Below are 25,635 nucleotides of genomic sequence, written 5' to 3'. Positions count from 1 at the left end.
AAATAAATCAATATGCAATAATTCCAATGGTCTCTTGGTTGACATGACACTCTTAGTTGGATGAGCATTTGCAACTTGCTTCCCGGCTTGACATGCACTACATAACTTATCTTTCTCAAACTTCACATTCTTCAAGCCAACTACTAAATCATGTTTTATGAGACGGTTGAGTTGTTTCATGCCAACATGACCAAGTCTTCTATGCCATAACCAACCCAAAGATGATTGAGTGAACAAACATGTAGACAAGTTGGCCTCTTTAGTAGCAAAATCCACAAGATATACATCCTCATATCTAAATCCCGTAAAGATGTGATTTTTTCCATCCAAGCTAGTCACAACTACATCATCTTTAGTGAAACTACATTTATATCCAAAATCACAAAGTTGAGTGACCGCTAAGAGATGAAACTTGAGAGAATCAACCAACAATACTTTTGAAAGAGAATGATCGCTTGAGATTGAAATTGTACCAACTCCTTTGACTTTGCCTCGGCTATTGTCACCAAAAATAATATCACTATAGCCATCCACATTCTCATCTAGAGAGGAAGACATCATTGGATCTCCGGTCATGTGTTGAGTGCATCCACTATCAAGTACCCAATGTCTTCCTCCGGACTTGTAGTTTACCTACAATAAAGAGATAACTCCTTTAGGTACCCAAACTTTCTTGGGTCCTTTAACGTTAGCAACCAAGACTTTTGGTACCCAAATGGCATTCTTTTTAGCACCATCTATAGGTATTCCAACAAATTTTGCACTAACATTGCCATTTGAATTTCTCATAAGAATGTAACTTGAATTAAAGGATATGACTTTCATGTTGGTGCAATTCTTCTCAACATGACCAACCTTCTTGCATTTTTCACAATATGACTTACCACTACTCTTCACAAAGGTAGTTTTGGTTTGCACAAAAGCCTTCTTCCCTTTCTTAGGAATATATCCAAACCCTTGCTTGTTCAAGGTGAACTTTTGACTTGCCCAACAATGATTAAACATGGCTCTACTATCATAGCACTTTCTCAAATCATTAGTCAAGCAAGTAATCTCTTTCTTTAACAAATCATTTTCCATAATGAGAGATTCATTGCAAGATGAGTCATCAATTTTGGTGCAAAAAGAGCTAGTAGAACTGGAACCACAAGATTTATCATCAATTAAGTCACAACTCACACCAATGCTCAATGTTGCTTTTCTTTCATGATTAAGTAGGGCATTGTGAGCTTCCTCAAGCTTCTCATGAGTTTCTTTGAGATTTTCATGTGAAGTCTTTAGCTCCTCATAGGAATCTTAAAGAGAAGAAAACTTCAACTTCAATTCCTTTAACTTTGCCTTTTCTTTAGTCATGAATTCATCGGCATCATTGAGCATTTCAACAAGATCATCATATGAAAGTTCATCAAGTTCATCATCTTGTTGTACCTTTGCACCACCCTTTGCCATAAGGCAATGTGGTGTGGAGAAGAGAGATGGAGCCTCCTTGATGGCGATCCCGGCAACTCCCTTGGATGGCTTGTCATCATCATCATCATCATCATCATCGGAGCTTGCATCGGAATCCCACTCAACAAAATAAGCTTGACCATTCTTCTTCTTCTTGATGAACTTCTTCTTCTTCTTTTCATCATTTTTCTTGTCTTTCTTGTTCTTGTCATCTTTCTTGTTTGGACAATTGACACTAATATGACCCATTTCACCGCATTGGAAACAAGTCTTGTCTATAAAAGGATTTTTTCTTAATGATTGACCTTTCTTGCCAAAGTTCTTCTTGCTCATCATTCTATTGAATCTCTTGACAAAGAGAGCCATCTCTTCATCCGATTCTTCTTCTTGGCACTCACTTTCTTCTTCCTTTTTGCTATCTTGAGCTTTGAATGCCACACTTTTCTTTTTCATATCAATTTCTCCCCCATGAGCTTCATCTTGAGATTTCTTGAACATGTCATGAGTGAGAACTTCTCCCAATATTTGTGTGGGAGTTGCAGTCTTCACATTTGAACTTACAAGCAAGGTCACAATTGTATCATATCTTTCCGGAAGGCATCTAAGAAATTTGTGGTTGAAATCCGCATCCGGTACCTCAAATCCAAGTCCCTTGAGGTCATTCACAATGTCATTTAGCCGGTTGAACATCTCGGCTATACTCTCATCCTTCTTCATGGTAAATTCACTAAAATTGCCCTTAAGCAAGTATAACTTGGCCTCTTTCACACTTGATGTGCCCTCATAAATTTCCATGAGCTTTTCCCATATATCATGTGCATTTGTGAGACTCTTGACTCTATTAAATTCGGTTACACCAAGGGAACTAAAGAGCACATTGACCCCTTGATCATTTAGTATCTCATTTTCCTCTTCTAGGGGTGTCAAATTTTTTGAGTCCAAAATGATATATCCATCATTTACCACTCTCCATAGCTTTCTACTCATGGCTTTGATATGAGCCGACATTCTAGTCTTCCAATAATCATAATTGTTCCCATCAAAGAACGGTGGCTTCCCAACATGAATTCCATTATCACTAGTCATTGTTCTACTCCAAGATGGTTAAATCCACAATTAATGGAGTACTTAGCTCTGATACCACTTGTAGGATCAAGAACACCGACTAGAGGGGGGGTGAATAGGCGGTTTAAAACTAAAACCAACAACACTAGAGAAATTTAATTAGTAACAAAAGAAAGCCCTATGTCATGCTACTACTATATCTAGAAAGGTTTGCAACCTAGGGTGACAAAATACAATTCAAGTTCTAGTAAAGTAAATTGCTCAAAATAACAACAATTAAAGTGAGCTAGAGAGATAACCAAGCTTGACACACAAATTTATCCCGTGGTGTCGATGACTTGCCGGTCACCCCTAATCCACGTTGAGGTGGATTCCAAGAATCAACCGCTCCTCTATCAAGAACCTCTTGATCTTGAGCCGGCTAGAAACAAGGAACCACTCCACACCTCGATTTCACTAGAGTTGCTCTTCACCACTTCGGTGAGGTGAGCACAAAACCTCTCACAACCGAAATCGGGGCTTCTCAACAATCTCCTTCAAGAAGCTCCACGAAATCACCTTCTCCAAGCCGTCTAGGGAGCGGCAACTCCCAAGAGTAACAAGCCAATGATCCTTGCTTGAAGATTCCCTAGTGCCACAAAGCTCAAACTCTAGATGCAATGCACTAGGAAGCACTCTCACTCTCAAAAATGCAAATCCTTAGCAAGTGTGTGAGAGAGAGGGATGTCTTAGCTCTAGAGGGTCAAGAATGCAGTCCAAATGGCCAAGAGAGAGACCCAAAGGCCGGGCATTGGGTATATATAGACATCCCATCAAAAACTAACCGTTACAGTCTTTTCTACGAGATCGCGGACCGTCCGGTTTCAAAAACCGGACCGTCCGCCGTTATAAACCAGAGAGTCAGAGAGCATTTAATGCGTGTCAGAACTAGCCGTTACAGCCCTGGCGGACCGTCCGCTCCCAACCGGCGGACCGTCCGCAGTTAAGAGTTCCACAACTCCAGAGACATGAGAGTCTCTGGAACAGATCTGAAATTAGCCAGCGGACCGTCCGCCCCCAAAGGGCGGACCGTCCGCCGTTCATCCTAGAAGAATAGGCAGAGACAACAATGTTTCTGGATCAAGTTATCAGAGAGCCTGCGGACCGTCCGCACCACAGCTGCGGACCGTCCGTGGGCCACACAATTCAGACAGACCAGAGAACATCCTTTCTGGAACGAAAGTGAGTTAGAGTGGCGGACCGTCCGCCCAAGAGAACCGGACCGTCCACCAAACACAAGGGGTTTCCACTAAGCCTTCTGTAACGGTAGCGGACTGTCCGCGCCCAAGGGGCGGACCGTCCGCGCTTGAGCAGTCAGCACTCAAACATGTTCTTTTTCAAAACCCAGCAAAGCGTAGTTAGCCCTCATGCATGCACTTAGACATTTTGAGCAAAATGGCACTAGAGACCCGTCAAGCACGAGTACATGACTCCTCTTGATAGTACGGCTATCTATCCAACAAATCCGGTCACTTATCATCCACTAAACACCTTGTGACCGGTAAAATTCAAAAGACCCTATTTTATACCTTTTCCTTGAGCCCAAACTTTTCTCATCGTCTCCAAAAATCCACATGTTCACAAATAACTCTCATTCATCCGTAGATCAACCTATACTCATTTTCTCAAAAAGAATTGTTAATCCACAAACCGTTGTCATTAATTACCAAAACACGAATTAGGGGCCTAGATGCTTTCACTAGTTCGTCATATGGTAGCTCTTCTACGGCATTTTCTTCAGCCTCGTCCATTGGTTCATCATCAAAAGCACCCGCTTCATATAAGTGAGCCAAATCTGAATTGTTTTTATCATCATCTTCTTTATCTTCTTCCATCAGAACTCCAGGTTTATCATGCTTGGTCCAAATAGTATAGTTATCCATGAAACCCCTTTCAATAAGGTGGACGTGTAGAGTGTTTCTTTTAGAGAATTTCTTGTTATTTCTGCAGATGTGGTATGGACAGCACATGAAACCTTTCCATGACCAGTGAGCCTCAGCCGCATCGAGAAAAGACTTTAAACCATTAATCCACGCCATGGTGCACCGGTCACCGTATATCCATTGCCGGTCCATTTGCAATCATATTTTTTAAGGTACACTTTGGATAAGCAATTTACATCAATGGGATATGGCTTCACATTTTTTTAATAAGGAACTATAATCAAAGATACACATCTTTCTTAATATGATGAAATCATATTACTAATACAAAGGACCAAACTCTAAACAAAAGCATTCATTAAAATATGCTCGTATTCTCAAAATACAGCACAATTTAGTCAACAGAACATAAATCCTATTCAAACAAACACAAATTAATATCCCAACAATCAACATGCAACTTAAAAATTCATGCAACAACACAAAGCTCTTCAACCATCCTTTGGTGGGAAAGCAGAATGCTCTGACGGATTTTTTTGCTGGCGCAGAAGAAGATGGCGGAGCTAAAACCTCCGGGTTTGGTGGTGATGGAGCATAACGTCTCAGCAGGTCCTCAATGTCAAAAGGAGGTTCCTCGCCCCTTGCAACATATTGTTCATGTGCTTTTTCCAAATAACGGAGCTGTGCCCTCACCCAAGCTCCTAGTTTCTTCGACTTCTCATGAGGGCCTACTGGAGTTTTACCCTTCCCTCGAGACGAACCACGGTCACCCCCACCGGCCCCACTCCCTCGAGCAGCATCAGCCATGTTGATCAAAAAACACTTGTATTTTCTAAAATACGGTGAAACAGTATTAGTATTATGAAGGACTAAATTTCATTTCTATCATCATATTCTATGTTATTTTCCAAATTTCACACTAAAATATTAACATAATGAAGGATTAAATTTGATAATAAAATTAAAAGGTGCAAAATACCAAATAAGCTACATGCTAATACAAACTACTCACGAGATCTATTGACTGATGCCTCGTGAACCGCCTCGCGAACTCTCGACACCGAACGGTCAATTTCTGCCATCACTGATGCTTCGCGCCTTGCATTACGTTGAGCCATCAACTCGCGATCATCATCCATACCATGCAGCTCGACATCTTATTCACGCTCACTATGCGCCTTGCATTACATAGCGCGAGGCAATCAAATGTTTTCTTAATCCAACGACGAATACGACCACTAATGAGTCCAAGATACTCTTTAGGGTAGAACTCAAAGAAATATCCGGTGCGCTTCAAATGATTGCGTACCGACGCCCGAACGGACGCACGGCGCTCCAATGTATCATGTTGCAAAGCCATTTCTAGGGATTAAACATTAATTAATCATCACTTAATTACTGAACATCATTAGAGTGCTAAAATAATTCTTTCATAATACAAAATAAATACCAATTATATATTTTTTTTCACTTTCAATTTGACATTTCATCACATAAACCTTCTCTCAAATCAAAATTAGCATTCACGTTCCACTTGAACAATATTATTAGCATAATGATATATATATACATATACATGTCACTTCAAAATAATTAAAAAAATCACTCTACATTTGCTACATGCAAACTATCCAAAAAACCTTCTCTTAAATTCAAGTCATCCCTTCTATATATCTCAAATGAATGTATAAATCAAAAATTATGCTCATTCTCACTCTTTCTAAAAATCACAAATTTCTCTAACTATAAATCATAAAACGAAGCATAAAGACCATCAAAGGAGGATGAAGTTGCTAACCTTCAGAGCACGTGGATAAGTGAAATCCCCACAAATCTTAAGAAAAATGGGCAGCACCTCCTCTCTAAAATGCCATGGAGAAGAAGAAGCCCGAGATCGGTCAAATGGCTCACTAGGGCTCAGTGAGGAAGAAGCTGCTATGATATAGGGAAGGCAGATTAGTACCGGCTGGAGCCACCAGCTGGTACTATGTTGTCTCGGCTCCATTTAGTACTGGCTGAAGCCACCAGCCGGTATTAAGTAGCCGCCGGAGGGAATCTAGTCATTGCCTCCAAGCGTGGGTGGCGTACTTTAGTGTCGGCTAGTGGCTTCAGCCGATACTAAATAACTTACCGAAGCACTGTTCTTACGGCTTGGTACTAAATGCATGCTTTAGTACCGGCTCGAAATGCAGCCGGTACTAACGCCAAGGACGATGCTTCGTTTTCTAGCGGTGATGCATTCATGATTTCTACACACAAAAAAATAAGCTTTTCTAAAATCCAATGCTAAAACAAGCTTAGAAGCATGTCTTTGTTCAGTTTCATCGGTGCAACATCTCCAACAGTAAAGTAGCTATTGTTCTACCAAATCATCTAAAAGAAAGCGCTTAAGATGACTACGTACAATCTAGCTATATATATCTCACTCTTCAAAGCTTATCTTCACTAACACAACAAACTCACTGGTTTTCTGACCAGGCCGGCCCTCCATTCATCTCCACTACTTTAGCTTTCTGTTAATTAATTATTAGACAAGACCTAGCTAGCAATACATGAATAAAGAATTTAATATAGAGATGCAAGCTATTCCACCCATTAGAGATACCCTTTTTCAGTGCTGTGTGTGTGTAAGGCATCTTTTTTCGAAAGGATGACAAGAGGTCTGTCATAAGTTTTATTAGAAGAAAGAAAACGAAAAGTACAATGAAACACCGCAAAACAACGTGTAAGGCATCATCTAATGCACCCGGTTGATAACCATCTCCCATGCGCTATTTCCAGAAGTAGAATATCGATGGCGACTGCAAAACTGACGAAGGCCGTCTAACTAGAACAAAAAAAGGCTTTTCCTACTATATATATGCACGTTGACCTCCCACAGCCATACATCCATCTATCTTTCCATGTGTTGCATATAGTAGGTATGGAAGGGAACATAGGGAGAAAGGTATTCTCAAAAAAAAAAAGTTTGCCTCTTCTTAATTTGTTGCTGCTGGGCTAGACAGAAGTTCTTATTCTATTTTATGTTTCTTTAGACTCGTATTCTATTTCGATTTTGACTAGCTGAGGGAATGACTGAACCAGCTCATGTGCAACGAACGGTACCAGAAACCCTAGCAAATAAAGCTAGCAAGGCCTATATATTCCATGCTACAAATTTAATTTCAAAAGAAAAGAAACCACTGGAGTAGATATTTATATGGGTTGATCGATCGATATCGGAACTAATAATATTCCCTTCAGTCAAACAGAAGCAAAACTGTTGGGGTCGTGTGCAATGAAATTATGCCCCTCTAGTCATCTGGCTATGTTTTGCTCCTATACGCTGTGCTGCCATAAAATACTTTTGAGCAAAAAGCAAAAGAAACAATATAACCTTGACAAAAAGGGTTCATAAAATGTAACCAAATACGCCGAGAAACATGACCCTTAACATTAAAAAAAACAAAATAGAAAAAAAATAATGACTTTGGTTTGAGAAGAACGGAATGATCTATCATGGAGTCTTCCCATGAAATTTGGTGGGATGAACTCATTCCCTATTCCATTTCACAAACCAGACAAAAATATGAGGAGTGAAAAGACAATAGACCATCCCTTTGGTCAAACCAAACACCCCAAAAAGATCAGAATAAAGATCAGGCCATAGTAGTTCAAAAGGGATTAAAGAAAGACAAATGAAGTAAAATCACTTCCATATGCTTTAAGCATAAGCAGCCTTCTTATAGTAGTAGAAAATAAGTGCAAGAAGTGTGGAACAAAATTATAAGCAACATGTAAAACTAGATCAAAACAAAGGAAACTCCACATCAAAGGATAAGCTTTTGATATGAACCATTACAGCACGTCTTTCATTTCAGTTTAAAGAAGAGGCCAACAGAATATGAAGAGGCACAGCATGACTGGACCGGACAAATACTATGTATCACATCTAAATTCCTTCCCCGGGTTGCAGGAAGCAGCTAGGCACAGTGCCAGGTCGCAGGCACCAACAATCAAACCCAATACCCTTTACAAAATCAAATCCAATACGGCACACACATATATTTACTATTTAAAAAGAGTGGGTGGGTGTGGAGGGCTCGTTCTACCTATGGTGGATTTTTCCCATTTTTCTGTGCATTTGAACTGTGTATGCACATGTGTGCATTTGGTTCCTACATATCTTAGTGAATAGAGTTCCTACATGTATTAATGAATAGTTAGAGAATTATTGATTTATGAGCAATAGCTATGTGGTTATAGGCTTCAAGTGTTATAACTCAATTTTTTTTGGAAATTTTGTTGTTGGACACTGAATAAAATTCTTTATTAAGACTCTCGTTTGCTACTGTAGGACACGGCAAATTTGTTGTAGTAAATAATAACTTTTTTGACAGTGTCCCAAATAAATAAATAAAAATTGGGACAGTGTTATGTCCGTTGGAATGCATAGGCAGATAGCTAGTTAAATCACAAATTTGTTAAACAAAAGCACAAAAGGTAAAATAATGCCTTGGAGGCTGAAATTAATTAATTCATTTAAAATTTGACCATCCATATCTTTTTACAATACTATAAGTTAGAACATCATCTAAAACTAGCATTAGTGGACTCATCTAAAATACTAGTATATGTAGGTCTTTGTGAATATATATTTTTCACAATCTTACTGCCCTCCTGCTACAAATAAGTAATTAATTGTGTACTTAGACATAGTATAGTCTTCAAAATACAACTTGAAAACTAATATTTATTTTCTTGTAATATACTAATCAAACATAGCACAAGTATATATTCTTATGGTTATATTTTGAGATAAATCTATTCCTACCGTTTTGTGAATAGTAACCAAAGTTTGTAATGACTGATTGCACGTAACATAAAAATACCAAATGTTTTTAACGGGAGAGAATACGTTACAACAACTACATTTATTTATCGATCAAATATAATACACAGCACCGTACAATATTTCTATACGAGAGGCTGGCGCTTGGCCGAGAAAATAGAACAAGGGTGGCAGGCGGTCAGGGGCGGATTGGGGGGGGGGGGGGGGGCTAGGTGGGCTCAAGCTCCCCCTACTTTTCCAAAATTAATGGATGCCTACCTAAGCTTTTCTCTATTTTTTGAAAGAAAGAACGAAGAAGAAGGGGGAGGAAGAATAAGAGAAGTGAGATAAGCCCTCTTTTCACTTCCTAACTAGATTTGCCACTACAGACTGTCTAGGTCATGCATGCTCACTTTTAAAGTTGAGCATGCGTTCATGCATGTTAACGCAAGGTCAAGTCAAGAATTCTAGAAATGGAGAGACTTTGCTTGCTATTGGAAGGGGTGTCCCTCCGTGGTATCCTGAGGCAGGCAGCAGGTGTGGTCGGGTGGAAGTTCTACATACCGTCGTGAATTGAAGGGGCACGTGCCGGTTGGCACGTGCCAGCCGGTCAAGATATATATACTAGTCCCCATGATTGCACAGTACAAGCATGCAAAGACCACGTCAATTGCATTCCACATGTATCGCATTCAAAGTCAGTCATATTTCCAGGCAGCAGGCCGCAGAGGCAGACCTACGCACCTGGCGTGTGCGTCCAAACGGGGTTGCATTTTATGGGGATTACCATTGGTTCAAGACCAGTACAGCGAGAACCAAACTCTTCGATTGATGAGCGACTATTCAACAATTTTGGAGCAACTACGTCCTGCAAATTTAGTACTGCATGCACACATGTTCTCGCACCGCTTGTATGCAGGAAAAAGGAAAATTATATCTATCCATCCATCTATCTGTGCTGCTGGTGCAATCAAACTGTAATATTTGCGATGTATCGGAGCTAGCGAAAGCACTCTGGTATCAGATCAGGCATAGTTGATGAAGAAAAGGAAGAAGAAAATGAGGAAGAAAAAAAAAGAAGTGGGAGCAAGAAGTTTGGAAAAATGAGGCACCCGGCCCGCCCCTGCGACCACCGGCCAGGTGAGGCGTTTCTCAGGATCACGTACACCGCAACTAATATCTGCACGCAGAATCGCCGGAGGCGCTGTCACGGTGTCACCTCACCTCACGCAACGACTCCGTGGATGCCTTGCATAGGAATCACCGGCCGTTACCAGCAGCTAGCTTTGCTATGGCTGGCGCAGCAGGGGCTGCAATCACCAGCTAGCTTTCCCTCAAAAGAACCCCTCCACCCCCCCCCCCCCCCCCCCCCAAACCCTTAGCCACGTTGAGGCTCAACGATCGAGTAACGTCCCAGGGCCAATTACCTGTGTCTCAGTATGGCAATTGGCAAATCTGGTGCCACTCATGCCGTAAGGCTCTGGTGATACAGGAACATATTAGCTGTTACAACACATCCTGAGCTTCTGCATCTGACCTTTAATTAGCACACGAATCCAACGTACAGCGACAGCACAAACCGAGCTCTACTTGCAGCCCGGTAGCAGTTGTCACCACCTCAAATTCCCATTGGACCGGGCTCCGTCATAAGATCTGCTACATGACTGCCGAAATGTATGCTGGTATGGTGTTGGATCATGTGGACCTTGCCGCCGCTGCACTAGTTGAGTTCCATTGGTTTAAGGGAACTGCATTACTTGGCCGTCTGCCCAGTATTCCCTTGCCAGGGTGAGGACGAGCTACGGATGGAAACTCAAGCGATAACCCATAGCCAAAACCAGAAGGGATGATACGAGGCCACGGAATAACGGGCACAAACCGATGAATACTGGACCGCTGGATGGTGCCTCGATCATGTAGGGCAGCAGGAAAGACTTTGTTAGAAGCAGGAGCGGGTAACGAGCCACTACTAGTTGTAGCATTACCACCATGCTTTGCTCTCTTTTGGAATGCATATCTTCCCTGCGGGCACAGTTCCCACTTCCTCTTTCTCTTGCCATGCTTCAAACGAGGTTTGCTGACTAAGTCATCTGGACTAAGCTGTCCAAACAGAAGGGTCTTCAGCTTTGGTGTGTCCAGTTTCCCCCTCATGAAATCCAACAAATTCAAAGCACATTGTCTAAGGTATTTGCAGATCTTCTGCATCTGCACCTTCCCCACCGACCTTGCGAAATTTTGCGACCTGTCCAAGAAATCTTCAACCTGCATAAACGAAAGCAAAAATATTGTTGTATGCTTTTCCAGGGTAAGATTCTAACCTTGTGCTACTTGTTACTACTCGATGCATGAATACCTACACTTAAATTGCCGACTCCTTTCTTCCAGGTCTTGGAGATCCATGACGCTTCAAAATTGCTAGCACACAGCCCATGCTCCCATAAACTCTCTGCTGATAACAGCTGCAGGACAAGGCCAAATTTGGGCCTTACTAGTGAGCACAATTATTTGCAATAATACATTGACAATAAAAAAGTGAAACCTGGAATGGATGTAAAAACAAGGGCAAACTAACAGGGAATACAAATCAATAAATAATTCTTAACCCACAGGCCTCCACAGAACAATGCAGTACTGGGGGGAAAAGGAAGTTAAACTTGCTAAGGTTCAGGGGAACAGCACATTGCCATAATGACGGTAAATGCAAAGGCTATCATATCATAATTCCTGGCTACAATGCCAAGTAGACAAAATAACATGTCACCACAGGTAAATAATGAGAATTTCTGCAGATACAGTTTGAGCATGTCTAGCTCAAATCTGTGTGTTCTAAAAGAACCTAGGTAGTGTAGGTTAGAAGAACACATACAACATGACAAGGTACAACATGTTCTTATAGATTCAATTATGGAAAGTAACTCCAACCGCAAACATAAGTAGAAGGTGAACCTTATAGTTACTCACTTTACTTATCAATGATACAAACAGTTCAGCCACAGATTCTGTATTTCTGCTCCCAAACCCCTTGAACGGTAAAATATTCCTCTCAACGCTTGCACAATCTAAACCATCTGTAAGAACAAGAACTAAGAATGATAGTTATCTTCGGTCTCACAGTGAGAAAGTTAGCAAAATGATGCCAGTAAAAGGAAAAACAAAGTGCAAGCATGATAAAAGATAACCTTTTAACAAGGCAGAGAATGCAGGCAATATTGGAGGATGCCGGGTCTGCACTGCGCATTGCACAAAGATTCAATTTAAACTTATTCAGAAAAAGAGAAAAGGAAGTTAGAAATACTAGTGCTTCTTCTTAGACATGCATCTAATGAGCCAGGGCTCCAAATTACGCACTACCATAAAGGTGAATGGAACAAAATCCGATTTCTGATACACAAAATGCAGTAGTTTGGAGAGTAGCAAAAGGATCCAGACTGAGGAAGTGTAGTAGAAGGGACTTCTATCATGTTTTCTAACCTAGCATAAACCCTACCAAGCATTTTTTTTTAATACAAAAGATAATTTAAATTCAAATGTACAAATTGATTAGCAGGTCAAAACAAAATGTAGAGGAACAGCTACTTGCAATTTAATAACCAGACAAAAATATACAATAAACCCATGGTACCTGCAAATGGAAAGCAACTAATGAAATGATTGACATGGAGCTCATTGTTAGTTGTCTTGGGCTATTCAAATCATGTATCTTAGCCCAGAACTTAACCTGAAGAAACAATGGGAAGGACAAGATTGTTGTTAAATGATTTCAAGTTGATCGCATGGCTTTGCCTAAGTTACTAATTAGAAAGGAAAAGAAGATTGAATTACCAAGTAACTTAGTATCTGAAACCTTTCATCAAGCAAGGAAACATATTTGAAGATCATTGACCTTGTCATGCCATCTTTATTTTCAACTGAAATATCACATTCAACCCCTGTGCCACAATCAATAACCTTCAGAATAGGCACCCTAGCACTTACAATAGGTAAAACCCCACAGCAAATTCCATTCCCTGGATAGATCGTATAAGAAAAGGATGAGTATATTCATAAAGATTGATGGGTATGCAATCTGAAAATACTCTGTTTAAGGAAATACTTACTCTGATGAGAATATAGAACTTTGGAAAATTTCCTGATCACTGAGATCTTTTCCTTGCGAGTGTATCGATCATCAGTATTAGCACTGAAATTGACAGAGAGGTCCAGGTCACTACGAGGAGTAAATAAATCCATTGTGAATGATCCAAATGGTTCCACAACTGGAAACCCATCGTTGCTACCTGAAAGTTATGTTTAACAAAGGTCAAATCAACATGTAAGAGGCATAAGTTAAACTAGCAATCAAAATAACACTTCTGCGAACACACGATGAACTGGTCGTCTTTGTATTAAGATAGAAAAAGGTTCAAATACAACACAACACACTCCTCGTTAAAATACCACATAATATGCGACTAATATATGATTTGCTGAAGTGCTGACATCAATAAGAGACACCTGCTCATTGCTCGGTGTCATTGGTTCATTGCTCGGTGAGTTTTACGAACCAATAAAGTTGTATGCTTGTGCAGCTTGATTAGAAATAGACGAACACAGCATGCCTGTGTTTCTCTTCTTTTTTTTCTGTTTTTTCAAGAATTCTTCATGTTTCCTAATACTCTAATACTTCTTAAATCAGTACATGGTCCAACAACATTTGGTACATGATGATATTATCCAGTTACCCAAAGATATTTGACGCATCAGGTCAGGATATAATTTATTATTATTGTGTTGGTGTTGTGCCCCAGAATGGCAGGATCACCTATATTAGGGTGATTGATTTTAAAGAGTAAAAAATGAAGAGTTGTTGGAACAGCACAATCGTAAATATTATAAATAATCACTGGTGAGCATTTTTATTACCTAGTAGGGTTGAATTTGAAGGCTAAGTTCATAGTGACATTCAAATATACGATAGTCACAACTGCAAGAAATAGAAACATACCAAATATTTGTTTAGTAATCTTCCTGATGACATCAACCAAGGTGTTGCGCTGGTCGTAGTCAAGTGGCTTTGGACGCAGAACGGCATACACCTCGAGAAGCAAATGATTGAGAATTGGAAGCAGAGTAGGATTGACTGAGATTGCTGCCAACTCCTCCAGCTCCAGACATTCAGCTTGCCTGTGTAACTCTGCACAGGAGAAGACAAGGAACACTTAGTCTAAAACAACCCAAATTCAAAGCACGGGATATGATACTTACACGTATTCTGACATATTTACACTGTGTTTAGGAAATAATAATTCCCTACTGCCAAAAACAAGTTATATTTGCATCCCCCCCATCCCCTCTGCAGCTCGTACTAGAATAGTTCCGGGATGGATCGACATTTACATCCAAAAAAATAAGGAAAAGAGGAAATCTATTCTGGCGGTTTAATTTCCGTCGCAGCAGGGTCCGTTTGCGCATGGGAGCATGAACAGCAAAGCAGGCCAGGCACTGCATCCCTATGCAGTGCAAACCGCGGGCACCAAGATCACAGACATGCAGGGAGCAAAACAAAAGGGGGGAGAGGAGCGGAGGGGACAGGAGAGCAGCACGCAGTAGGAAGTACCTTGAGAATCCCATATGCTTGCCTCGCTGCACCTGCGAACATCGGAAGAGCGAGATCAATCCCAACAACAGTAAGTCCGCGCGCGCAAGCAGAAATGCGCCCCCATTCTGGCGAACCCCCCAGCTCCAGCTCCCCTATCGAAAGAGTAGATTGAACTTGGGGTTGTGGGGAATCGGGAAGGGTTGGGCCGTTGGGGGAAGGGAGGAAAAGGGAGAGACTAACTGAGAGGAGTCGGAGTCGTCGGACACGGAGGTGCTGGCCGCCGGAGTCGCCATGGTGGAGGAGGATCGCTCTCTCACTACGCCATTTCCATTTGTTAGCGAACGGCGAAACTTGTCTCCTTCCCTTTGCTCCTCATGCCGCCGCTCTCTTCAGTCTTCAGGTGCTGTTTGTATCCAAGGGCAAATGGTAAAAAGGGTAAATGGTAAAATTTTTGCTCCTGTCACATCAGATGTTTGAACGCTAATTAGAAGTATTAAATATAGTTTAATTAAAAAACTAATTACATAGATGAGGACTAAATGACGAGACGAATTTATTAAGCCTAATTAATCCATAATTAGTAAAATTACGGTAGCATTTGCACTTTTGCACTTTGGGGTGTTTAGATCCAAAAGTGCAAAAAAAGTGCAAAAGAGCAAAAGTTTTGCACTTTCTCTTTCTCTTTCCATTGGATCCGAACAGGCCCTCAGTCTTCACCATGGGAAATTGAACCCTGGACCGTGCTATCTCCTCCTTTACTATCTCTCTCACTGGCAGGATGGGCCTGGCCACAGGTGCTCTGCTCTTGCCGGTGCGGCCCGATCTTCATGGGCCAGAATGGAAGACATAGGGACCCCCGAAAACTTTTTTTAAAAAAAGGATAAAAAAATAAAATTCGAAAAAGGGGAGCCGGATGGGATAAATTCGAGAAATGGGTACCTCCCGCCCGTTAATTGGGCGGGATGAATGGGGCCCGAGACCTCCCACCCATCCAGCGGGCGGGAGGTTCCCCGAGAGCCTCTTCGCAAATAATAAAGTTTTCTTTTTCGCGAAGAGGTCCCTGCGGGGGCATCCCGCCCGTTGGTTGGGCGGGAGGTGGTGCCGAGGGGCATCTCGCCCGTTGGTCGGGCGGGAGGCCCCCCAGGCTATATAAGCCCCCACTTGCCCCTAAATTTTCATTTTATTCAGCAAAAACCCGAAAAAAAAAGAAAGGGAGGAGAGGAAGAGAGAAGAGGAAACGGCGAAGCCCTGATCACACGTCGATTTGGAGGTATATTCTCATTCTAGTCGTATAATTACTTGAAAATAACTATAATTTAGGAATCGCTGACATATTCTAGTCGTATATTCTCATTCTAGTCGTATGTTTTAAATAGTTTTTAGTATTTTCAATTGTTTGTAGTATAATTTATATTCTGAATAGTGAAGATTCTGGAAAATATAATCTGGGAATCGCTGAAATTTAGGGTTGTTATGTATTAATATGTAGTATAACTAGTTTTTAAATGATTGACAGATATGTCTTCCGAGAAGGGTATTTTCAGTATATATTACGGAGAAGGAAATGTGATTTATGGGCCGAATGGGGTAGATTTAAGTGAATAAGTGAATTCAACTGTGCGGTCAGAGGAATTACCAAACCGCACGAGAAGACATTTGAATCCCTAGTTAATGAGGGGATTAAAGATTAATCAGGAGACACACAGTGTGAGTGTTCAGTGAGTCATAAATTGTACCACTTAGGCTTTGATCTGGGAGCTGATGCCACTTGCAAGCAACGAGAACTGATTAACCTATCTGCAAAATGCAAGTCATTGGCAATGGCCACTGGTACTCCTTGTCAGTGTGCACCAGAACCCTTTGATAAATATTGAAGCTGCTCCGGGGATGAAAATATTGATGAAGAAGTTGAGGAGGCAAACATTGAGGCAGGTGGCACCGCATCACCTCAATGCGTGGCTGATGAGGGGGAGAACATACCTTTTATTGTTGAACAGTTGCAAGACGAAGAACGTGAATTCGATGAAGCAAATACCGATTCGTCTGATGATGATAATGATGTGCCTGAAGAATGGGTAAGCAGCGACTTCAGTCATCTTGTCGTAGATGAGGGATCTAGCGTGCCTTCAGATTGCAGGGAAAACGAAATTGTCCAGGGTGCGAGGTACAACTTAATTGAAGAGGTGAAGGAAGCTATTAAGTGTTGGTCTCTCTCTTATGCGAGAGTTCAAAACAGTCGAGTGCAAATCTCGTAAGTACGATGTGGTATGTGTGAAGGAGGGCTGTCCGTGGTGGGTGCATGCCTATAAGGATAAATGGAAAGATTATTGGGAATGCTCAATTGTCATTCAGCACACTTGTCATTTGCCGGGGTGCAGAAGGCCCATCACAACCTTACATCGCAAATGAGATGTACGGGATGATAGTTGAAAACATGTCATTTGAACCAAAATCTATTATCAGGCATATTCAAAAAAAGTACAAGTATATTATCTCGTACAGCAAGGCGTGGAGTGCAAAACAGAAGGTGTTGGAGATGAGGTTTGGGACGTTCGAGGCTGCATATGATAATATTCATCGATTGCTGGCCGTCCTATGTCAGAGAAATCCTGAAAGCTATCATGACCTAAAAAGTCTAGACAGAGGAGAAGGTCCGCTCTACATACTGCAGCGGTTCTTTTTCAGCTTGGGTCCATGCATTAACACATTCCAACACTGCCGGCCTCTCCTGTGCATCGATGGGACCTTTCTCATAGGAAAGTATAGATTGCAAATGCTGACAGCTATTGGAGTGGATGGAAACAATCAATTGCTTCCTGTTGCTTTTGCTTTTGTTGAGAGTGAGAACACAGACAGTTGGTACTGGTTCCTGGAACGGGTTAAGCTTGCAGTCGTTCGGGATAGGGAAGATGTCTGTCTGATTCATGATCGTCACGCCGGCATACTGAGGGCAATACTAGATCTGCAGGAGAGGTGTGCAGAGATCGGAGAGCCGCCCAAGTGGCGTGATGTTCGCAGTAAGTGGTGCATGAGACATATCGGTGCAAACTTTTTCAGGGAATTCAAGAACAAGCACCTTATGGATATGTTCAAGAGGCTATGCAAGGAAACAAATCAGCGAAAATTTAACAAGTAGTGGCAGAAACTTGATGAACTGACCGGGAAGAAAAGAAGCGAGAACGCAACAAAAAACAGAATTGCACAGGATGAAGCAGAGGCTTTGTGTCCTTTGCCAACAGATACTGCATGTACTCGTAGAAAGTCTGGGTCAGCGGTCAAAACCTTTTCTGAATGGATTGAGAATGAACCGAAAGAGAAGTGGGCGTTACTTTACGATACCAATGGTGCAAGGTACGACATAATGACCACCAACTTCGCCGAGGTTTACAATTAGGTGCTGCGAGGTGTTCGTGGGCTTCCACTGGTTGCAATTGTGGAATTCATCGTCCGTGGGTGTACCGATTACTTTAGGGATCGGTTCACTAAAAATCAGGCATTCATGCAAGATCCTGACAGATATTTTGGGAAAATGATGACAGAATATATGACTAAGAAGGCAGCTAGCGTCCAGCTACACCACGTACGGCAATGTGGTACATAGGAGCTCAAGTTTGAGGTAACTCTCAAAGACAGAGCATGACGTGGCATGAGACGTCAAACTCCTATAAAGGAGTGCATTCTGAAACTTGATGGAACTTGTTGTTACTCATGCATGAGGCCAAACTTGCTGCACGTACCTTGTTCTCATGTAATGGCTGCTTGTGCGGATATTCGACATCCTGTCAATATATATGTTTCCCATTACTTCAGAAAGGAGACAATTGGCAGCACCTGGTGGTATGAGACCTATGGGTTCCGTATGGTTGGATCGTTCACTGAGACAGCGAATCCTGTGATATATATTCCAGACGCAAGATCAGCTCGGTTAAGAGAGAGCGCCGTCAGAGACGGCGTATTCGTAATGATACGGACGAGTCAAAGCTCCGTCCGAGGATACAGCGCTGCAGTGCATGTAATCAAAGTGGACACACGTATAAACGTTGTCCAAACAATGATGCTGGCCCCAGTTCTGCTGAAGCTGGCCCTACAGGTGATGCTACAGATGGAAGACCTCCGGTTGCATCAAGGAGTAGGAGACGTCGCCGATCGAGTGCTATTACGTTATCAGGCATCATTTAGTTGTAATTTTATTTGAACGTGTTTGCTCATGTCTAATATTTGCCGCGTTGAGTTTGTATCAGAACTGGATATGTATTTATAATATTTGCCGCATTGACTAAAGACATATCATTATTTGTGTTTGTAATTATAACTGTGACTTGGCATTTTGTATATTTAAACTTGTTTGTTATCATACTATTTTATTTTTAATGGCTTCATGTATCGTACTATCGTAATATTTGGATTCTATGTTGCAAAACATTATCGCTTAACCATCTTCGTACGAGTTTTAGATACCATAATCTTCTTCGTAAAATTGAACTAAATTTTTTAATGTATACAAAAAAGTATGGCGAATAAATCTTGTATTTAAAAAAGTCTGTATTTTAAATAGTTTGTGAAACATAAATTCCAACAAAAATTAACAAAAAATAAGTAGGGCAACCTCCCGCCCACTGGCTGGACGGGATGCTTGCCTCAGGGACCTCTTCGCGAATAAGAAACTTTTCTTATTCGCGAAGAGACTCTCGGGAGGAGCCTCGAAATATTTTTGAAACCTCCCGCCCGCTGGATGGGCGGGAGGTCCCCGGCTCCACGCCTCCCGCCCGATCAGCGGACGGGAGGCACCCATTTTTCGAATTTTTTCGATCCGGCTCCCTTTTTCAATTTTTTTACCCCTTTTTTAAAAAAAACTCGGCTCCCTTTTTCAATTTTTTTTACCCCTTTTTAAAAAAAACTCGACCGCCAAACCATTTTGTTGGGCCTGCAAAGAAATCGTTCTGCTACTACGGAGACAACAGGACGCACCCTGTCATAATCCAGCAAGCGTTCCACGAGTGAAACTTCGTTCAGCTCATGGGCATTCTTGGCCTTCGCCTGATCGCATCGTCACATCATCAGTACTTGCTTTGGCTGCACAATACAAAGCACCACGAGCACATTCATGTAGTATGAAGTGGACACATGGAATACCATGTCTAAAGGAATCGAAGGAAATCACAGACGCAACATTCCGAGCGACCAAGCTGCACTGTACAAACAAGCAGTAACTTGCTCATTTTCTCCATCTCATGTTTTCAACCAACCCCCAAACCCCATTAGTCGTTGTGAAACAAAATTTGTGGTGACCCAACCAAAGTCCCAATCAGCGAAGGCCACCTCCCCGATCTGCCACCACACCCAAAACCATACACTACTTACACCGCGGCAGGGCTGGGCAGGCCAAAATGAAAGGAACCCAACGGATTAGATAGAATGAACAAAATTGAATACAATCATACACCACCCACTAACAACTCCACACTTGAGCCCACAAACAACACATGTATTCCTCTTATCTCCTTGATGTCATCCTTGTATCTACATGATAAAGTATGCTCGGATCACCTCGATTATGGGCGCACGGCACAGCGGGCATTTCCCTCCGCCCCGTACCAATTCATTCGCACATTTTGAGCACGTGCACATGTGCCCGCATCTGATAGTTAACACCCAAACAAGTTCATAGTTAGCACAACACAGACTTGTATTTACGTACTACAGTACTAATGCTATGATTCTACCACTTCCATCCAATAAATAACAACACGTGATCAGTGCAAGCCAAACCTGTACAGAAGGGAGTCAATTGGAGTCTCACAGCATATACAGCAGGTCCCTTTTCTCACATTTATCCATTTCGAACCATCGTCAATTATTTCTTTACTCTCCCCTGAAATTTAAGCACATAGCTTAGGCAGATGTATGGAAGTGTCATCGCTACTGAGATGCAAAGCTAAGCATTATGAACATGATTCCTTTCTTTTCAACCATATAAACTAATACCAACTCAAGTATGACATAGTCATATGTGATCAATTTAATTAGTAGTATATCACTTGCCTTGCCATATGGATGCAAACAAGTTTTACATAATATCACAGACAAGTGCTCGATGCAATGGAATACAGATGCATGTAAAGGCATTTAGAGACCTTATTGCCCTAAGCTATGTGCCAATTCGAAACTATATTTGGTAACACAAAATACACAACGTGCTATCTGTATGTTTCAAGAAAGTAAACTATAGTAAGGCCCCTAAGAATTTTGCACATCTTACGCTATTGTGAATTGTGATTGGTGCCCACAACAGATCAGTTAAGAGCTACACCAAGAATTAAGAGGTTGGCCGGCAAATTTCAAAGGCGAGACTACATGCAAACTGTATGCTCTCTGGATTGTTTCGCTGACCTCTTTAAACTCATACAACTAACTGCCCTGTAGAAAACATTGGAAACAGGAGGTTGTGGATTTACTAACCTTGCTCCCCAATGAAACGATTCAAGGCCGCTGAAACTTCTTGCCTTACAGAACGCTGTAGCTCTAACTGCATATCCATGCAAGCTTCCAACATCCTTTGCATATGGCTCATGCCTTGCTGAAGTCTAGCCATATCAGCCCTTAAATCATTGATGGCCTCCCATTCCTGGATACGAAAACCAAAATAAATAAGTGATTACCGCACAATGACATATAAGCTGCTGTGAAGTGCACATAAAAAGTATCACAAGAGCAATCTAAAAACAAGAATTTAATGCAGTAGAGTACTATAAGTAAAGCCTACAAAGTAGAGTACTATAAATAAAGCCTACAAAATATGGTTTATTAATTACTCGCCATGAAGAAATTGAAGTATTCTGATCTCCAAAAATATGAATTGAGCAAAGTAAAAACTAAATGTATGTGTGGAAAGAATATCATAGGGAATAACTCACAATGTCAGAAGAAGAACGATGAATGTTTTGCCTGATCCAATTATTACGATGCAACTCTGAATGCCAAAGTGGCTGACGAGGAGGGATAGGTGGAGGTGGTATCACTAAAGGAGGCCTGTCAACAGTGTGCTGCAGTTCCTGGTCATCATCATCTCTTTGCTGCTCCTGATTTTGATCTGGTGAGTTAGGGGCAGGAGTCGTTCCTTCCAGATCCCAAGGGAGAGGACCACGACCTTGCCGCTCAACATATGACCGGATGAGACGGTCTAAGTTTTCACGAAAAGCGCTATGAAGAAGATTAGAAACACTCCTTCTGCATGATTTAAGACAAATTCAGAAATTAGACCAACACCAAACAAATTGTCTGTACCAACTTTCTTTAAGAAAGAAGCAATCACCTGCTTAGAAGTTCCCTCAATTCTGTGCTGTACACATTATCATCATCCCCAGGGATGAATGTATTAGCTCTTCTAATAAGAGCAGCATCATGGTCAATTGGTTGGTCAGAAGTATTATCATGCCAATTGTCTGCAGTACTGTTAGTCTCGACATCATCTTGCCACTCTTCATTTACTTCAGGGACATGATCATCACTCTGCCACTCATCATAGACTTCTATAGGACGATCATCTCTGCTCCACTCCCCATGTGATTCCTGAAGGTTAATATTGCCGTGCAACTGTTCAAGCACTGCAGGAAGATGATCGCTGTCATGCTGCTCTTCATGAGCTTCAGGAAGACTATCATCACTGATTGACTCGTGTCCTTCAGGAAGATGATCAACACTGGTTGATTCTTCATTTGCTTCTGGAAGACGATCTTCATGATCATCCTCAACTGCTGTCCCCTCACGGGAAGAGATGTCTGCATTTTCAAGCCAACTTCTTTCAGACCCCTCTCCAATCACAGCACAGGAAAACTGTTGCCAATCGCTTCTCTCCTGTTCCAAATCTTCCTGACTTTCTGCTTGACTATGAGATTCACAGAAGACTTCAGCAACACTTGGGGTGCCACTTTCAAATCCTGATGTTGTTGCTGTACCTTCAATTTGCTGAAGACTGATATTCTCACTTGTTCGTTCAGGTCTCTCCTGAGTAGTTTCAGAAGTAGTAGGTCTTGATTCAGAACGATCATTTGTAGATAGTTCAACATCATGAGTTGAAGAATCATCTGCTTGGCTAACTGCTTGACCACGGACAAGATTCTCCAATCTGAAGCGGAACTCTTCTCTAGTTATTAAAATTAATGAGTATCATTATTTTACTTAGACACTTAGCACACGATGAAAAGCATTACAAAAGTACATTTTAACAGGAGTCATTAGACTCATCCATATAGTTTGTGAACAAGCCAGCTTGAAATTACCAAATGATAGGAGAAAAGAGTGATAAAGTACATAACAAAAGTAATCGATTGTGTGGCTAGCTTGCAAGTCTATATCTAGCTGATATGTTAGGTCCTAGCAACCTATTGAAAAGAATGTAATCATATCTTTGGACTACCAAAACCAAATAACTACACATGTACACGTCTTACACTAAAATGGCACCAAGCGTCAAAATGGCAATCAAGTAAGAAGATGACAAAATGTCTGGATAGCTTTCAAGTTTCAAACACTCAGAGTAAAACTTTGATGTGCTTTTAAACAAAGATAAAACTGGCCTTCACTTATATTATAATTGGATGCAACAAAAAAAAAGTCAGGCAAGCGAAACTATTGTGTGAGGATGGCATGATGATTAGCACTTTGGAGTTACAAATGGAAAATATAAGCAGCACTAATCTGTAGCTGAGCACTGACAGTTTGGTTAGTAAAAGTTTGCATTACTAAAAACACGCAACTTTTAATCCTTTATCAGCATCACATAACAGTATAATCCTATTATAGTTATCATTCTTTGTATACTAGAAGTATCTTTCTACTTCGTAAAGCAGCACATTTACAAATCAACAGAAAAGCTAAACGCAGCAACTGCTGAGGCAATATCAAGCATCATGAACTCCTTATAAGATGTAAGATGTAACCCCTCCAACCATAGCATCAGAATGTTGCGATAGTGACACATTGGTCCAGCATAAACTTGCATTTATCCCAGCAAAAACAAGCTAGAAAATATATCTATTAAGCAGCAGGAACAGCCTCAACATCATTAATGTCTCAGCATGCGAGCTGACACATACCTCAAACCGGAGACAGGATGTCGTTGCCGCAGCTGGCCAAGCTCCCTTGCGGCCACGGATGGGGGCCTCCTGTCCTCTGGCAGACCTCCGTTACGCAGAAACCGGCCCCGGAGCAGCGCCTACAGTAATGACAGGAATTCTGATCGTCCGAAGCGAAAGGCAAAGCGGCGCGTAATAAGCAAGTAATGGAACAGTGGGTTAAGAAACGAAGAAGAAGCACCGACGTGGATTCGATTGCGGTGCGGGAAGTCGGAGACGGCGCGGTGCTCGGAGAGGCGGTGGAGCTCGGCCTGCCGGTCGGCGGCCATGCGCATGACGAGCTCGAGGCGCGCCTGGCGGCCGCGGATCCGGGGGGCGTCCCTGCGCGCGTGGTCAGGGACGGGGGACGGCGGGGGCCCGGTGTCGTCGTCGCGGTCGCGAGCGGCCATGTGTACCCACTCCCTGACGAGGCGCACCCGGTCGCGCTCGATCTCGCGGAGCCAGGAGGACGAGGACGACGAGGAGGCGGCGGCGCGCGAGATCTGCGCGGCAGGCGCGCGGCGGAGGAGGTCCGGGGAGCCCTCGCGGCTGGATCCAGCGTCCCAGTCGCTGTCGCTGCGGGGCTCGGAGGGCTCGCGGCGGCGGCGCGAGGTCATGTCGCTGTCGGGGAGGGAGGGAGCTGGGACGGGGACGTCGCCCATCGCCGCCGGCCGCGCTGAGGCATGAGGCGGCGGGAGGAAGCTGGTGTCGATTGGATTGTGATGCAGCCAAGTCAATCCCCCAGCGCAACGCGGCAGAGCCTCAGCATTGGAGGTGTCGAGTAGACGACGACGACGGAGGGGAGAAGGTGGAGTCGAAGCAAATCCTCCCAACGGGGAGACGCAAGACGACACCACTCGCCGCGGGTAGAGGGGTTTCCATTTCTTTTTTTCTTTTTAATAAAATGCAGGATAACAATTCTGGAGGGAAACTAAAATTTCTAAATTATTATTATTATGTTTATTTTGCAATGTTATTGATTATACATTGTACCATTCCGGGTGTCAAACAATTATTTTGACCTTGGCGCTCCAGTTCTCGAATTCGTTTTAAAAAATATAAGATCTGCAATTTGGAGAGAATAGAATAGTTTTCCAGTTGGCTATCCTTGCTGGGAACAAATACCGTACAATACACTAAAACAATAACTCACAATAATAATTTATTAGTGCCATCTAAAGAGTTTTCTTACCTCCCTTCATCTCGTGGACAAAACCTCATTATACATTGCTAGCAACCATCGTGTGCTACCTATAGCAAAACTCAAAACCTGTAATCTTCATCACTTAAATTTTATTTATTTGTATATTGAAGATTTGAGTAACCGTACCAAATAGTTGTCCTAGAAATCCCCACTCAACTCCTCGCAAGAAAATAAACTTCTCAAAATTATGCACGTCCGACAATTGGATATTTTTTATGAAGAGATGATCCTAGATTCACTATTTTGTATAGATTGTTATAGTAGCTCAACCATTAGCTACAAATAATCCCTAAATTTAAGGTGAAAAGTCCATTTCACCAAGCCCACCCTACCCACCCACCCTCCCATTTTTTTTTTAACTCAACGTCTGAAACCCATCAACTTTCATTTGTTGGTTCAACACAATTTAGTAGTCATATATGGAAAAACGCATATTTTGTTCTTCCATTTATAGGAAATTATATGCAACCTCCCCAATAAATTTTTCCTAATAA

At 42.0% G+C, this 25,635-nt stretch overlaps 1 protein-coding gene across 1 annotated transcript; it reads right to left on the bottom strand.

Annotated features, from left to right (window-relative positions):
• Positions 1 to 10,765: 10,765 nt before the first annotated feature.
• LOC112880532 lies at positions 10,766 to 24,822 on the bottom strand. The gene is made up of 17 exons (XM_025945193.1): positions 24,144 to 24,822; positions 23,920 to 24,038; positions 22,137 to 22,967; positions 21,739 to 22,051; positions 21,284 to 21,449; positions 20,594 to 20,696; positions 20,349 to 20,462; positions 15,176 to 15,187; positions 14,843 to 14,874; positions 14,231 to 14,419; positions 13,344 to 13,523; positions 13,069 to 13,253; positions 12,869 to 12,964; positions 12,426 to 12,471; positions 12,208 to 12,314; positions 11,604 to 11,705; positions 10,766 to 11,508 (listed from the first exon to the last, which is right to left on the bottom strand). Exons 1-17 carry the CDS (start codon positions 24,597 to 24,599, stop codon positions 10,942 to 10,944), a joined length of 3,618 nt encoding a protein of 1,205 aa, XP_025800978.1. The 5' UTR covers positions 24,600 to 24,822; the 3' UTR covers positions 10,766 to 10,941.
• Positions 24,823 to 25,635: the final 813 nt, after the last annotated feature.

The sequence above is a fragment of the Panicum hallii genome, chromosome 2, assembly GCF_002211085.1.
Source record: "Panicum hallii strain FIL2 chromosome 2, PHallii_v3.1, whole genome shotgun sequence".
Classification (NCBI taxonomy): domain Eukaryota; kingdom Viridiplantae; phylum Streptophyta; class Magnoliopsida; order Poales; family Poaceae; genus Panicum; species Panicum hallii.
This window is presented reverse-complemented; position numbering and strand designations above follow the sequence as displayed.